Source organism: Rhamphochromis sp. 'chilingali' (assembly GCF_963969265.1).
Source record: "Rhamphochromis sp. 'chilingali' genome assembly, chromosome: 15".
NCBI classification, from domain to species: domain Eukaryota; kingdom Metazoa; phylum Chordata; class Actinopteri; order Cichliformes; family Cichlidae; genus Rhamphochromis; species Rhamphochromis sp. 'chilingali'.
In genome coordinates, this window is record NC_137942.1 from 25825143 (window position 1) to 25839027 (window position 13885).

The 13885-nt window shown below is 40.8% G+C and overlaps 2 protein-coding genes across 3 annotated transcripts; both read left to right on the top strand.

Moving 5' to 3' along the window:
- The first annotated feature begins 1150 nt into the window (after window positions 1–1150).
- On the top strand, window positions 1151–9935 carry LOC308410696 (MICAL-like protein 1). 2 transcript variants are annotated; one of them, XM_080904247.1, is made up of 15 exons: window positions 1151–2204; window positions 2607–2655; window positions 2751–2892; window positions 3135–3220; window positions 3305–3447; window positions 4544–4917; window positions 5063–5108; window positions 5799–6414; window positions 6543–6665; window positions 6903–7029; window positions 7134–7224; window positions 7310–7383; window positions 9143–9257; window positions 9335–9378; window positions 9550–9935. In XM_080904247.1, the coding sequence occupies exons 1-15, from the start codon at window positions 2062–2064 to the stop codon at window positions 9672–9674; spliced, it is 2298 nt and encodes a 765-aa protein (XP_080760373.1). In that variant the 5' UTR covers window positions 1151–2061; the 3' UTR covers window positions 9675–9935. The 2 variants fall into 2 exon arrangements, with proteins under 2 accessions (XP_080760373.1, XP_080760372.1); XM_080904246.1 differs by having other exon boundaries at window positions 1154–2204; window positions 3132–3220.
- Window positions 9936–10887: 952 nt separating this feature from the next.
- On the top strand, window positions 10888–13642 carry polr2f (RNA polymerase II, I and III subunit F). Its single transcript, XM_080904270.1, has 5 exons — window positions 10888–11030; window positions 11225–11294; window positions 11428–11558; window positions 12855–12926; window positions 13044–13642. The coding sequence occupies exons 1-5, from the start codon at window positions 11011–11013 to the stop codon at window positions 13132–13134; spliced, it is 384 nt and encodes a 127-aa protein (XP_080760396.1). The 5' UTR covers window positions 10888–11010; the 3' UTR covers window positions 13135–13642.
- Window positions 13643–13885: the final 243 nt, after the last annotated feature.

The window sequence follows — 13885 nt, forward strand, 5'->3', positions numbered from 1 at the left end:
GTCGTCCTGTCCCCTTGGCAGAAAAACAGCCCCATAGCATGATGTTTCCACCCCCATGCTTCACAGTAGGTATGGTGTTCTTGGGATGCACCTCAGTATTCTTCTTCCTCCAAACACGACGAGTTGAGTTTATACCAAAAAGTTCTACTTTGGTTTCATCTGACCACATGACATTCTCCCAATCCTCTGCTGTATCATCCATGTGCTCTCTGGCAAACTTCAGACGGGCCTGGACATGCACTGGCTTCAGCAGCGGAACACGTCTGGCACTGCGGGATTTGATTCCCTGCCGTTGTAGTGTGTTACTGATGGTGACCTTTGTTACTTTGGTCCCAGCTCTCTGCAGGTCATTCACCAGGTCCCCCCGTGTGGTTCTGGGATCTTTGCTCACCGTTCTCATGATCATTTTGACCCCACGGGATAAGATCTTGCGTGGAGCCCCAGATCGAGGGAGATTATCAGTGGTCTTGTATGTCTTCCATTTTCTGATGATTGCTCCCACAGTTGATTTTTTTCACACCAAGCTGCTTGCCTATTGTAGATTCACTCTTCCCAGTCTGGTGCAAGTCTACAATACTTTTCCTGGTGTCCTTTGAAAGCTCTTTGGTCTTGGCCATGGCGGCGTTTGGAGTCTGACTGTTTGAGGCTGTGGACAGGTGTCTTTTATACAGATGATGAGTTCAAACAGGTGCCATTCATACAGGTAACGAGTGGGGGACAGAAAAGCTTCTTACAGAAGACGTTACAGGTCTGTGAGAGCCAGAGATTTTCCTTGTTTGAGGTGACCAAATACTTATTTTCCACCCTGATTTACGAATAAATAATTTACAAATCCTACCATGTGGATTCATGGATTTTTTTTTTTCACATTCTGTCTCTCACAGTTGAAGTGTACCTCTGGTGCAAATTACTGACCTCTGTCATCATTTTAAGTGGGGGAACTTGCACAATCGGTGGCTGACTAAATACTTTTTTGCCCCACTGTTTATCAAATAATTCATATATTAAAATATTGCTCTATTTCACATCAAAACGTCCGTTCAAACACAATAAATTAAAATTTTCACTTTATTTCTGAATGAAATTACAAAGTCTATTTGCATAATAGATTGTATCAAAGTATTTTAAAAATATTTTTTATAATTTGAATACGAACCTTTCTAGTAAAGTAATTTTCATAGGACAAAGAGCTCGTGTGAAGAACATACCGGAAGTTGCGTTCCCTCAAACCAAAGCATTAAAAAAAATAAGCCTAACCTTTCACTTAGATGTTTATTTATTTATTTACGTTAGGTTTACACACTTTTCCTCTTACTTTCTTTTTTTCAACAATACCAACTCATGTGACTGAGTATCTATTTGTGGTCCGAGACTAAGGAAAGCTTCTCTTCCATAAAAAAATTGGGGCGGGGAAAGTAGTAAAAGTGGATTGGAATAAGCAAAAAAAAGGCACGGCCATTTTTGAATCGTTCTGTCAAGTTTGCACCCGGACAATAAACTTATAATTACAAACCTTTTCTTCCTAATTATAGAGTGGCGGCAAGAACAGCTCTGTGTCTCCCTCCAGTGGCAGCTATTAGGCATTTCATAGATTGTGGAGCACAACTGCAGAGCTAATAACTGGACTAAGTTTAAAATATCAGCCCCGTGTAACAGACCAGAGGTCTGGCAGTGTTTCTCTAACAGTTCGCTTCACTTCAGGGGCTCGGTGCATCTTTGCGGTGGAGGAAATAGCATCGAGCTGAAACGAGTAGGAAACTTGTGGTCGTGGTTTGAAACGCTGGAGCAATGCGCGGTCGCTTTACTTGCCTTTGTTTATATTTGACAAAAACAACACGAAAGGGGGGGAAAACATAAACTTCCTTCCTTCCTGCTCTTGCTGCTTCGCCACCACGACGTGCAAGTCTGGCCGCAGAGAAATAGTTGCAAAGGTAGATGCTTTGCTTCCTGTTTCCTCCGAAAAAAAAAAAGCCAGACCTGCACCACTTGTATCTGATCTCTCCGACTCTGACACGGTGCCATGTTCTGCTCCCTGCCCACTTGTGAAAAGTTGCACGAGAAATGGCATCACCGAGAGTTTTGCTGGAGTGGTGCCGCGTCACATGCGCCACTTATCCCGACGTGGAAATAACTAACATGTCAACCTCATTCACAGATGGACTTGCGTTCTGTGCTATCATCCACAAACACCGCCCTGACCTCATGTGAGTAATGCCATATGTTAACAGAGCTGTCATGGCTGTGCGGAGTGAAGTGTGCCTTGCTTCTGACTTTCTAACTCCAGTTTACCCCTATCTGTTTCTGTTTAATCAGAAACAGAGGGGCTCGTGTGCACTTTGGTTAATCTGCATCTCTTTTTAACCCTTTTTTTGTCCAGTCTCATTGGCCTGAAATCGGTTAATTTGGTTTATTTGACACTGAACCACTCCTCTGGAATCATCTCATCTCTGATCTTTTAATGCTTTTTGCTTCTATTGTATTTAGAAAAGTTCATTATGTAGTTAATCATCAACTTTGTCGCTCATTTATTGTTTTTGGTTTTTTTTTTGTTTGTTTGTTTGTTTTGTTTTTAATTGAATCTCTCCAATTTCTTCACTTTACTCCAGAGACTTCAGGTCCCTCTCCAAAGATAATGCTTATGAAAATAACAAGCTGGTGAGTTTCTGATTGGAAACAAGAACGAAAGCATCCCGCATCTTTGTTTCGGTTTATTCACTTTCATTCCCTGTTTCTCGCCTGTGGGCCTGCAGGCGTTTGAGATAGCAGAAACAAAGCTGGGTATCCCTGCCTTCCTGCATCCGAAGGATATGATTTTCACCAAGGCGCCCGATCGTTTAAGCGTCATCTCCTACCTTGCTCAGTACTACTGCTTCTTCAATGGGAAGTCTTCGGGTGCGTTTAAGATAATCTGCCTGTTGTAGCCCTTAATTTTATGTTGTTGTTTTTATAGATGCTAGCATAAATTTTCAGGCTGAGGTTTGCTGTCCTGCTCAAACATATACAGTTGAATTAATATTTTGGATGCAGTGTTATCCCTCACTCTTCAGGTCAGGTGAATGAAATCAGACTGGCCCGTCCTCAAAGAAACAGTGCATGCACGGTGATTTGCGTGTCTTATCTTGACTTTACAGCAGGTCCTGCCAAATTGTGGTCATCGCACGGCACTTCCTCACACAGCCTCTCGAAGAGCAAAACTTACCATCATCCAAAGAGCATGAAGGTGAATGTTCACAGGCTATTTTGGTTCTGATTTAGTCATCTCTGTGGTTGTCACTTGAGCGACTGGTTTCTCTTCTGTTTTCAGAGCTTGACTGACAGCAAAACCAGTCGAGAGGAAAATGTTTCTGATGCGAGGCCGCAGACTGTGTGCAGTTTGTGTTTGAAGCCCGTGCACCTAATACAGAGGCATTTAATAGATGGAAAAGTTTACCACCGCAGCTGTTTCAGGTAACAGAAGGTCACAATGCTGTGCAAAAGTGTTAAGCCACCTCGAGGTTTCTTTATATTTTGTTTCCATGGAGCCAGAATTTCTTGTCACTTTTTAAAAGTGGTCTTGAGCAATAGTTTTTCAGTTTCTTTGGTCATTGGCTGCTTTTTCGCTCATTTTTAGTAAAGTCCTTGTAGCTGTTTTTCTTTTTTGTTTTTTTAATTTCATGGTTAAACTGCTCAACACTGGCCTATGAGTCATTCCAGCATAAAAACTCCACCCAAATTAACGGATGAAACAGTGTTGTGTTTGCACATCACACACTACTTGGTGAAGAACCAGTTTTAAATTGTATATTTAGGCACTTTGTTACTAGCATCCTGTGGCAAAGGTACGTCATTATTTCCCATTTATTTAGCTGAATCTACCAACAACAACAAAATGCCAGAGATAGAAAAGTTTGCAGGCATGAAATAGTATTTTTGCACAGTTTAGAAAGAGTTATTAGTTGAAAACTAGACATATCTCGGCATGGTGTGCAGTAGGTTTGAGGAAACTGGACAGGTGTGTGACATAAAAAATACATTAAAGACCCAATAAACTATCTACAGTATGAAAAATATCTAAAAGCCATGGACTTCAGAAATGGGGAAAAAATCCATCCACCTGAAACAGGATCTGAGACATACTTTTGGACCTTCAGTTGCTCCATCTAATGCTCCGTAAAGCTTCATCACAAATGGTCTCGGTGGACGAGTATCTGTCAAAAAGCCATTCTTAAGGAAGGATAGAAAAACAAACAATAGAACACTAACAGTCATGGATTGGCCTCCCAGAGCCTGGACCTCAACATTATTGAAGCAGTGCAGGATCATCTTGACAGAGAACTGAACAAAAGAAGAGCTTTGAATGTCCTTGAGAAAGCCTGGAGCACTATTCCTGTTTGCATGTTCCAATAAATCTCACTGCCTGTTTCCCACTTTCCTAGCAAAATATGAAGAAATGAGATCAGGCTCAATTCTTCTGAAAAGTACTGTAATACAGTAATATCTGATCATATTTGACACTCTTGATTCAGTAGATCTGGTAGATTTAGATTTCTCTTTTGTATTTCAGGTGCAAAGTGTGCCATGCAACTCTTTTACCACAGTCTTACACGCAGGGAAGTGACGCTGGCTCCTTGATCTGCGCTTACCATGCGACAAACAGTAAAGGTACTCACGTCGACGTCAGCAGGCAAACTGGATCTCAAAGTAAACTTCAGACAGTTTGTTATTCTCTGGGTGGACAGCCTATCACCAGCGTCCCTAACTACACAAAGAAAACCGAGTCACAGGACACACTGAGTTGCAAGACAGCAGAAACAGGCGGGACAGAAAGGATAGATGGAAGGACTCGTCCTGTTCCAGCACCAAGGCGGATTTCTGTAGGCCCTGTTCCTGCAGCCAGGATCAGAAGTTCACAGACTGTAAATAGCTCCCCTGCTGCAGGTAAACGGGCACACTTGTTTTCTTGTAGCTGTTCAGTCGTAATTATTACATTCCTGCTTTCTGCGTGTATTCTGGTCATACATCTGTTTCTCTGTTAAGACCTAATCATTATGTGTTTTGTTTTCCTCACTCTTTCTCTCTGCAGGTGGTTTATCCAGTCCAAGCAAATGTGCAGCCAGTCCGCCTCAAGGGTAAGTGTGACAAAAACAACCTGTTCATCGCTTCCTTTTGGCACGCACTTGTCTTTTCTCATGCATCTTTTCTGATTTGTATCTAATTATTTATTAAATGCTGAAAAACGAATTGTCACATTTGCCAATAAAAATATGAACCCAGACCTGATTTAATATTGGCCAGGGTGCTTTTCAAGGTTCTTACCTTGGAGCTCTTTAGCATTTTGGGAAAGAAGAGGAAGTTCCAGGAGGCTAAATTGAGCGAGCAGTGAGCGTTAGTGTGGCCACATTAGTAAAAGTTTGCACTGACCTGGATTTGATCCTGGGTTACAAATTCTCAATGCACAAATCCGTCTGAAACGTGTCAGTCTCACAAAAATGTTGATGTTCCGGCTCTACACAGGTTTGAGGTATGTTCTGACATCACAGACACTCTTGGCTTAGGATCTAAAAACAACTACAATAGAGAGGCTTGAACAGATGACCTTGAAGGGGAGATGGGCCAAATTTGAATCAGATGTTTTCTTCCCTTTGTGGCCAAAGTCAACAGACTTAACAGCACATCGTGTGTTTTGAAATATAGGTGCAAAGTTTCTGTGGTGGAATTCAAATAAATAAAAGAAAATGCCCATTCATAAAATGGAACAAGAGATAAGGTCTTAATAACTGACTTTCTTCAATGTGTTTTTATATTCCAATACTCTATAGCACCAGCCCAGTCAGCGCTAGATCTAAAATGAAAAGCAGCCATCCATGGATGGCCCTCGTGTATCCGGGACCTTGGACACAGCTGCCTCCAGCTCCACCTCCACTTCCCACTTTTCGATCCAAATCTGCTTCTAACTTAGATGGGTCGTCCAAAAGACCCAAAGTTCCTGCTCCAAATCCTTTTGAAGATGTGCAGGAGGACGACTCTCAAAGCGAGGTTGCTAAATCTGAATCTGAAGACCAAAATAAGCCTTTTTTGGGAGCTACCCAATCAGAGTGCAGCACCTTGGCATCGCAGGAGGCTGAAGAAAAAAAAGCTCTCCCACAGAAGAGCCCGGATCTCAGAGGGCGTGTTGACGTTGCAGAACCTGACCCAGTAAAAGAATTGACTGCAGATACTAACATAGAGAGACCTTGTGGTGAAAGAGGTGGAGATGGCGGTCAGATTGCTCCGTCAGATGTGACAGAAGCAGCAGGTCCGCGTCCCATTCCTGCATCAAGACAGAGTCGCATTTTACCCAGAAGTCTTTCTGTGCCAGCCATTGCGTCTGACCCTCGTTCTGCACCTGTCGGTGAAGCACAGACGGATGAAGCTGCCACATCGTGGCGAAGTAAGGTACGACAAGAGATCAGAGTTAACCAATAAAGGCCAAACATTAATGCGCGTTTCACGTTCTACCAGAGGACAGTCTCATATGGCGTTTCTTACAGTTTTCCATATTATATATATTTTTTTATTTTCAGCCTTCCTGTGAAAACGATCCTAAGGCTCAAAGACCCACATTATCCAAATCAAATACCGTTCAGGACCTCTCGCCTTGTCGGGGCCCCGCACCTGGCCATGGATTCCCACTCATCAAGAGAAAGGTACAACAGCTGGATTTAAAACAAACTCAAAGGCCACAAAATCTAATTCTGAGTCATTTCTAGATGTGCCTTTGTGTCATGTAGATGCAGACTCATCATTAAGATGAGACGTTTTGAGCAAACTGAGTAGTTTACCCAGAATAACAAGGTTTAGTCACTTTTTTTGGTGTGTGATTTATTTAAGAAATTATTTCTTTTTTGAAGTCTTCAGTTTTGGTGATATTTGTTGCTTGACAGGTGCAGACAGATCAGTGCACTTCCCCAGAAGAGCTGCAGGTGCAGATGAGAGAAGTGGATCAACATCTGGAGACACTGGAGGGAAAAGGAGTGGAACTGGAGAGGAACCTGAGAGGCTGCAAAAATGGTTCGTACTAAATAAAATAATTTATTGGCACAAAATTCTCAATATTGTGAAGCCGCTTTGTGTAAATACCATTACATTGACACTTCCTGCTTTTTTTATTTCAGATAAACAGGAGGAACAAATGCTAATGGAGTGGTTCTGTCTTATCCACGAGCGGCATGTTCTGATGTGCCACGACACGGAGCTGGTTCATCTGTAAGCGTTTTTTCACTTGTGCGGCTTTTCTTTTTTTCCGTGTTTTCTGAGCATCGTAAACACATGTGTAATTTTTATTTCTCAGGACAAAGCAGAAAAAGCTGGAGGACAGGCAGACCGACGTGGAGTACGACCTCCGGTGTCTCTTTAATAAACCGGGTTAGTATGTAGCTCTGTGCATTGTTCAGTCACTTTTATCACCCACTGTATTTGACATTAACGGGAATTACTGATCTGTAAATAATTCAGGGATCAATATTCTTTTATCCAAGGTTCTGTAGGCGTGATGAAAGGTCTTTAGCAGAAAGTTGACATAACTGCCATCAGACTTTTGCGTGTCAGGGGTGATTTGTGACAGCATGGCTGAAAGGGTGAAAAGGAATGTTTACAAGCCGAGACCTGTTCAGACCGGTTCAGAGATATAGTTAGAGGGTTTAGACGTGTAGAATCTTTATGATCATGTAAGAAAAGTACAGTGAAATTGTATGCAGTCCTATTTAGTGCACAGAAGGCAATCTAACTATCTCAATCAGTGTGTGTTTGAATGTGTATGTATGTCTGTGTGTGTCATTATTATTGCACTGTTGTTCACAGCTGTGAATACTGGTTGCACGGGTTAGTGAAAGGAGGCAAACTCTTCAGTGTTCATTTATTAGTTCTGGGAGATGTGCTGTTTTTCAAGTCTGTTTGCCTTGTTCCAACTGCACCGCCTCCCTGAGGGTAACAGCCAGGATGTGTGATGTGCCCATCAGGATACTGTGGGCTTTACTGTGGCACCAGGACCTGTAGAGGTCCTAGAGAGAGGAGCACAGCCGGTGATTTTCCGTGCTGCGCTGATGACCCTCTGGAGTGTTTCCTGAGCAGCGCAGCTTGCAAACCACACCAGGAAACAGTTCCGCCTGTACACTTTAAGCTCCTTGGCTAGGGAATTGTTTTTCAGGAAACCTCAGGGAGTGAAGTCGCCACTGTGCCGTCTTGATCAGCACAGTTGTGTAGGTTTTCCAGGTTAAATCATCATCCAGATGCAGGCGCAGAAACTTCAGTCACTACACAGTCCCTGCTGATGTGATAGGCTAAGGGTCTGTTTCTCCAGAAGTCCATTATTTCCTTAGTTTTTGTGGTGTTGAGGAGCACTTTGTTTTTCCACAGAGAGGACAAAGACTGATGGTCTAAGAAGAAGACCACAGACAAAATTCATGGGTGTAGTGAAGGAAGAAATGAGTGTTAATGAGGCAGATGAGACACTGCGGTGCTAAAGGGAGCAGCTGGAAAGAAGAATAGATGATGATCCTAAAAGAAGGAAAGAAGACCCAGTTAAACAAACGTGACATAGTAATAGACTTGGTCATTTATTTGTTTGGGAAAGTGATCTAGTTTTGGCCACTGTGAGGGAACAGAGTCTGAGATTTCACTAACCTTTGTTCCTCTGTGACCTCCCGCGCTACAACACACCCACTGCTGTGGAGGGTAACAATGCTCCAGCATTTCCTCCATTTGAAAACTCGCTACTGTAAGTCTAGACTGGTGGAAGTCCAAACAGTTTAGAGATGGTTTTGTGAACTTTTCAAGCCTGATGAGAAACAGAAACACCAGCTCACACTTGACTGTTACGTCTGTCACTGAAAACACTTGTTTCTAATCACATATTTGAATTACCAGTTAATCTTAGAGGGTCACATACTTTTGCCATTCACAGACTGGTAAGTAACACTGGATCCTGACATGCTCTAAATGGTGCAACAAGAACAAGAAACACTACAAGAAGGCTCTGAGTTGACTCTTAAAAGGCACTGAAATGAATTAATGTTTCTATAAGAATATTGTTGCTATCCTATCAGTGGAATCCAATGGAGATCGCTGATTTGTTAAATGAAATCTCATTGTGTTGAACTTTCATTGTCATCATCTGCACACACAGACAAGAACTGGAGTCAGGAGGATCGAGATAAAGAGAAGAAGCTGATGGATGAGCTGGTCACCATCATTGAACAGAGGAACCACATCATCAGCTGCCTGGATCAGGACAGACAGAGGTACTTAAGGAAAAAAAATCAATTATGCTTTTGCATTTGTACATTTTATCTGAGTGCAACTTTGTTTTTCTGATTAGGGAGAGAGAAAATAACGTGCTTTGGGAAGATGTAATGAACAAAGGTAAGATAACGAGCCTTCTAATAAAAGCTCTTTGGTACTGTTTTGTATCTTCTGTTTTGCCTGTATGACGAAGGCAGAAAGAAATTGATTCGTTGGATCACAAATAATGCTCTATGTCAATGTTTGCTTACTGCTTAATGTTTGTTTTGCTGCTCTTTCGTCTCTTCTCAGACTTCCAGAAAGAAGGATTAAAAGAGCTAAGGAAGCCCAAAAAAGATTTCAAGCCTACAAAAGTACTAAAAATCCTGAACCACAAAGAAGAAAGCACGAAGAACTCTGTGGATAAAAAGAGTTGAAGAAGTGTCAGAAGCTCTCATTGTTCATGTGTGAACAGTATGAAATATGCACTTATTAAGTACATGCTTACTAATTATGTGTTAAAGCCCAGCTCAGTAACATCACCAAACAATTTGTATTGTTCTCAGTTGGCACGATATATGCATTATTATTAATGTGTTTTTTCACTCTAAAAATTATCATCATCTTATTTTTTATGGTATTGTATGATCACATACTCGTGGGTTTTTTTTAAGTGTGCAATAAATCTCATGTGTTAAGTACTGTCTGTAGTGCATTTGAATTCAAAACAACAGACAAAAAATATTTAATATACATGCACAATGTACCTGTTAACACACCAGTAATGTAGGATTATGTTCATTCTCAATTTTGCAGTGTTTTTTTTTTTTTCTTCACTATGATTTTAAGTAAAAGGAAAATAATAAAGAGCAGAGGCTGAAAATACTTGGTGACTCAAAATATGAGTCTTAATTTGTGGTTCTAGTAGATCTTATTCTGAAAGTTTGTTTGACGTCTGAAAATTAATGAAAAAGGGAGAAAAACGTGTTGGCTGTCAAGTCTAAACGAAACCCAGGTTAAATTGCATTTAATCAGAATCAGAATACTTTATTGATCCCTGGGGGAAATTATTTTTTGTTGTGCTCCATTATAAACCAACATAAACATAAACCAACATTAAGACAAGATAGACAATATGCTAACTAAGAATAGTACAATATATACATACATAAGTCACTCATAAATAAATAGCTGGAAAAGAAACGTGTAGTTGTAGCAGTAACCAGTGTGTTAAGTGGATGCGTTGTACAGGGAGATGGCCACAGGCAGGAAAGATTTCCTGTGTCGTTCAGTGGTGCTGAACGACAGCAGCTGCATTTATGTTAACAAAGAAAATTATCTGTTTCTCATAGTTTCAAACAAAAAGAATGTTTTCCTGTATTAATACTGTTGTATTTTATTTCGCAGTAAAATTAAGGGTCATAAAAAGCTACAGGCTCATTGACAGGACTGCAAAAAATAAAGAGAGAAAAAGACAGAAATACCGCTCGTACGACAAATGGCGAATTTTATTTATTTATTTAAATTACAACAATCAACTTTTTTTGTTGTTTGTTTTTTGGGGATTTAAAAACAATAAATAAATGTAATTGTACTGGAGTACAAGTGGAAAGAAAGTTCCTTTTCCTGTTTTTCATCCGGAATATTTTCCAGCGCACCAAACCACCGGAAGTTTAAGCTTCGTAGCGTTCATGTGGGTCCGTGTTAACAACAAAGTGTGTTGACTTTCTTCTACGGTTTGAGTAATATTTTACGTAAATTTTAGGTTAAAACATGTCCGACAACGAAGATAAGTAAGTAATGATGACACTTTGATGAAATTCATATTAAAATGCTTGTTTCTTTATTATAACTCGGCGCGAACTAGCATTGTAGCTAACGCGGTTAGCCACACTGCTAAGTGCTCTGTATAAACTTATTGACAATTTGCTGTCTTTAGAATCTATTTATTGTCTTTTAAAAACAAAACTTTGTGTCAAATTTGCAGCTTCGATGATGGAGATTTTGATGATGCCGAGGAGGATGAGGGATTAGATGATCTCGAAAACGCGGAAGACGTAAGTTGATGATTCTCTTAACTGGACAGCACAGACACTGCTTTGCTTTTGTTGTTTGTCGTCAGTTTTATTTTAGCACTACTGATCGCTGCCTTTGTATCATGTTTATTGTCGGTTGTTTTCTGGTGAATAGGATGACCAGGAGAACGTGCAGATCCTGCCCGCGGGAGAGGGCCAGCAGGCAAACCAGAAGAGGATCACAACTCCGTACATGACCAAATACGAGAGGGCCAGAGTGCTGGGGACACGAGCCCTCCAGATAGCGTGAGTGTTTCTTCATTGTCATTTACGGCTTCACGGTTAGGTTTAAGGTTAATCATGCTGGAGGTGTTGACGTTCCACGTCCAACTGATACAGAGGTTATGTTTCCCACACGAGTCTGCCGATATTCAAGAAAACCTGACATAGGAGTTTCCACTTTTGTGTTTATGAGAGCAAAGCATTTCATAACTGTCAGAGTGGGTCGTAAGGCACCACAGTCGGTGAGAGTGAGATGTTGAAAATATTCGTCCACACTTCTTTGGTCCTTTTGTCCAGTTTTGTCATTGAATATAGAACTATGCTGAAAGGTAATGTAAAAGAGTACTGCAGTATTTGAGTGCATCTGACTTTCTGGTATAGTACATTGTGTTACTTTGTCTTTTGTAGGAGCAAAGGTAAGGACTATGAATAATTGAGTGAAGCTGGTGCACTTAATGTCATGTTAATATAAAATTATTTAGCACCAGAAATATCAGTTTACCTGTGATTAGAGTTCATGTTTTACAGATGATAGTTGGATTCACGTGAGCACCTTCTGATCTTAACCTTAGTGAGATTAACGGGTTAGCAAGGTAAGACGAGGCTAAAGCCAGCGTTTTCAGTGTCACAAAGATGGCTTTCCTTTGACCTGGCCAGATCACCACAGTAACTTATGCTAAATACACAACCTGGTCAGCAACATGTTGTGGTTAAAGTTTTAGTTTAAAATCATTCAGAAGTGCCACATCTTTACTGATTTTTTTTTTTTTTATTTCCAGTAGCCTGTAAATGTGATATAGATTCTCTGCTGAAGTGAGATGTTTTGTAAATGCTACCTGTAGAACTTAAAAATGTCTCTAATGCTCACTCGACCCATTCTGCGCTAAAGGAGAGTCAAACATCGTGTCAGACGCCCCCTTTCTTATATGTGAGCACACAAAGAGCCTGAGTTAACAAAAACAGTTCTGTGATGACACCTGTCATCTTTGACTGGGGTTTTAGGTTTTGTCAAGCCAGATAGTGCAGGGAAACCTAGCTATGTTGAACTTAATTTGTAGTATATGCCTCTCATTTACCTTCTACAAACCATTTCAATTTTTGAAAAAGAGAAAGGAAACTCTGCGGCACAAAGTAAAGCACAATCAAAAATTACTTGCTTCCTCTTAAGGCACTTCCACCTGTCAGTGATTAATCCAGACTTCCTTAAATACTAACCCTCAATTATCTAAAAGAAGAAAACATGGTGTTTGTAGACTGAGCATTGAAAAAAGGCTCTAACACTGTACTGATGTGGTTTACCTGCTGACTTGTCTCCAACAGGATGTGTGCTCCAGTTATGGTGGAGCTGGAGGGAGAAACAGACCCGCTGCAGATAGCTATGAAAGAACTAAAGTAAGCCATAATTTTCTTTGATGACTTTTTGTCATTTCTCTTTTTCATGTGTGAGTGACATTATTTAAAGAGCAGGTGACTGTAACAGTATCTCTGTCTTTTTGTCCTCACTGACAGGAGCAGAAAGATCCCCATCATCATCCGCAGGTACCTTCCCGATGGGAGTTACGAGGACTGGGGTTGCGACGAGCTCATCATAACTGATTAAACATCTTATGAAGCAGTCTACGCTGACAGATCAGCCTAAGCTGCTTCACAGCCACCACCCTAACTGGTTTTACAGCTACACAAACCCAGTGGAGGAGTCTCCTTCACGCCCACTCCCAGATCCAGTCGCTGTAATTCTCCAGTGACTGTAAACATGAGGTGTACTGCATAAGACTACTTAAAGACTCAAAATAATGCAAAACAAATTAGTATGCTGTTTATAGTTCATAATCCTGTGAACTTACTTATTGTTTTCCCCTCTAACTATTTGTTTAGTGTTCATCACAACCCAGCTCATTTTTTCGTCTTTCTTTTATCTGGTACCCACTGAACTCAATTGTTTTAGCGGCTGCAATGCTTCTAAGAGCCACAAGGGGGAGATATATCTCAGTCAAACACTTAAGTTTTATAAAGGAATCCTGTATTATGAAGTATTTGTGTTTTTGAAAAGAGGTGATTGTAGTGAAATTACAGTTTTATTGTTATAAATAAAGATTTTTGTATAAAGAGTTTGATTTATGTTACTTACACTATGAAATGTAAACAGAGGTTTACAATGAGGGTGAAGTTACACTCTCTGGGTTCATAAGTCATAAAGACTTAGGAATCCTACTGCAACAAGCACTAAATGCACACATTACTGTAGTAGATCGATAGATAACAGTAAGAATCCTCACTTCCGACAGTGGGTGTTGATGTTTACACGGAGAAGTATTGTCACAGTCATGATGCATGGTGTGTGTGGCTCCCCC

Bases quoted from the DNA above. Each gene is read 5' to 3' on its own strand.
- polr2f (XM_080904270.1), top strand. From the start codon at position 11,011: ATGTCCGACAACGAAGATAA. The intron at 11,295-11,427 runs GTAAGTTGATGA...TCTGGTGAATAG, and splicing joins ATCTCGAAAACGCGGAAGAC to GATGACCAGGAGAACGTGCA. The intron at 11,559-12,854 runs GTGAGTGTTTCT...TGTCTCCAACAG, and splicing joins ACACGAGCCCTCCAGATAGC to GATGTGTGCTCCAGTTATGG.
- LOC308410696 (XM_080904246.1), top strand. From the start codon at position 2,062: ATGGCATCACCGAGAGTTTTGCTGGAGTGGTGCCGCGTCACATGCGCC. The intron at 7,225-7,309 runs GTAAGCGTTTTT...TTTATTTCTCAG, and splicing joins GACACGGAGCTGGTTCATCT to GACAAAGCAGAAAAAGCTGG. The intron at 9,258-9,334 runs GTACTTAAGGAA...TTTTCTGATTAG, and splicing joins CTGGATCAGGACAGACAGAG to GGAGAGAGAAAATAACGTGC.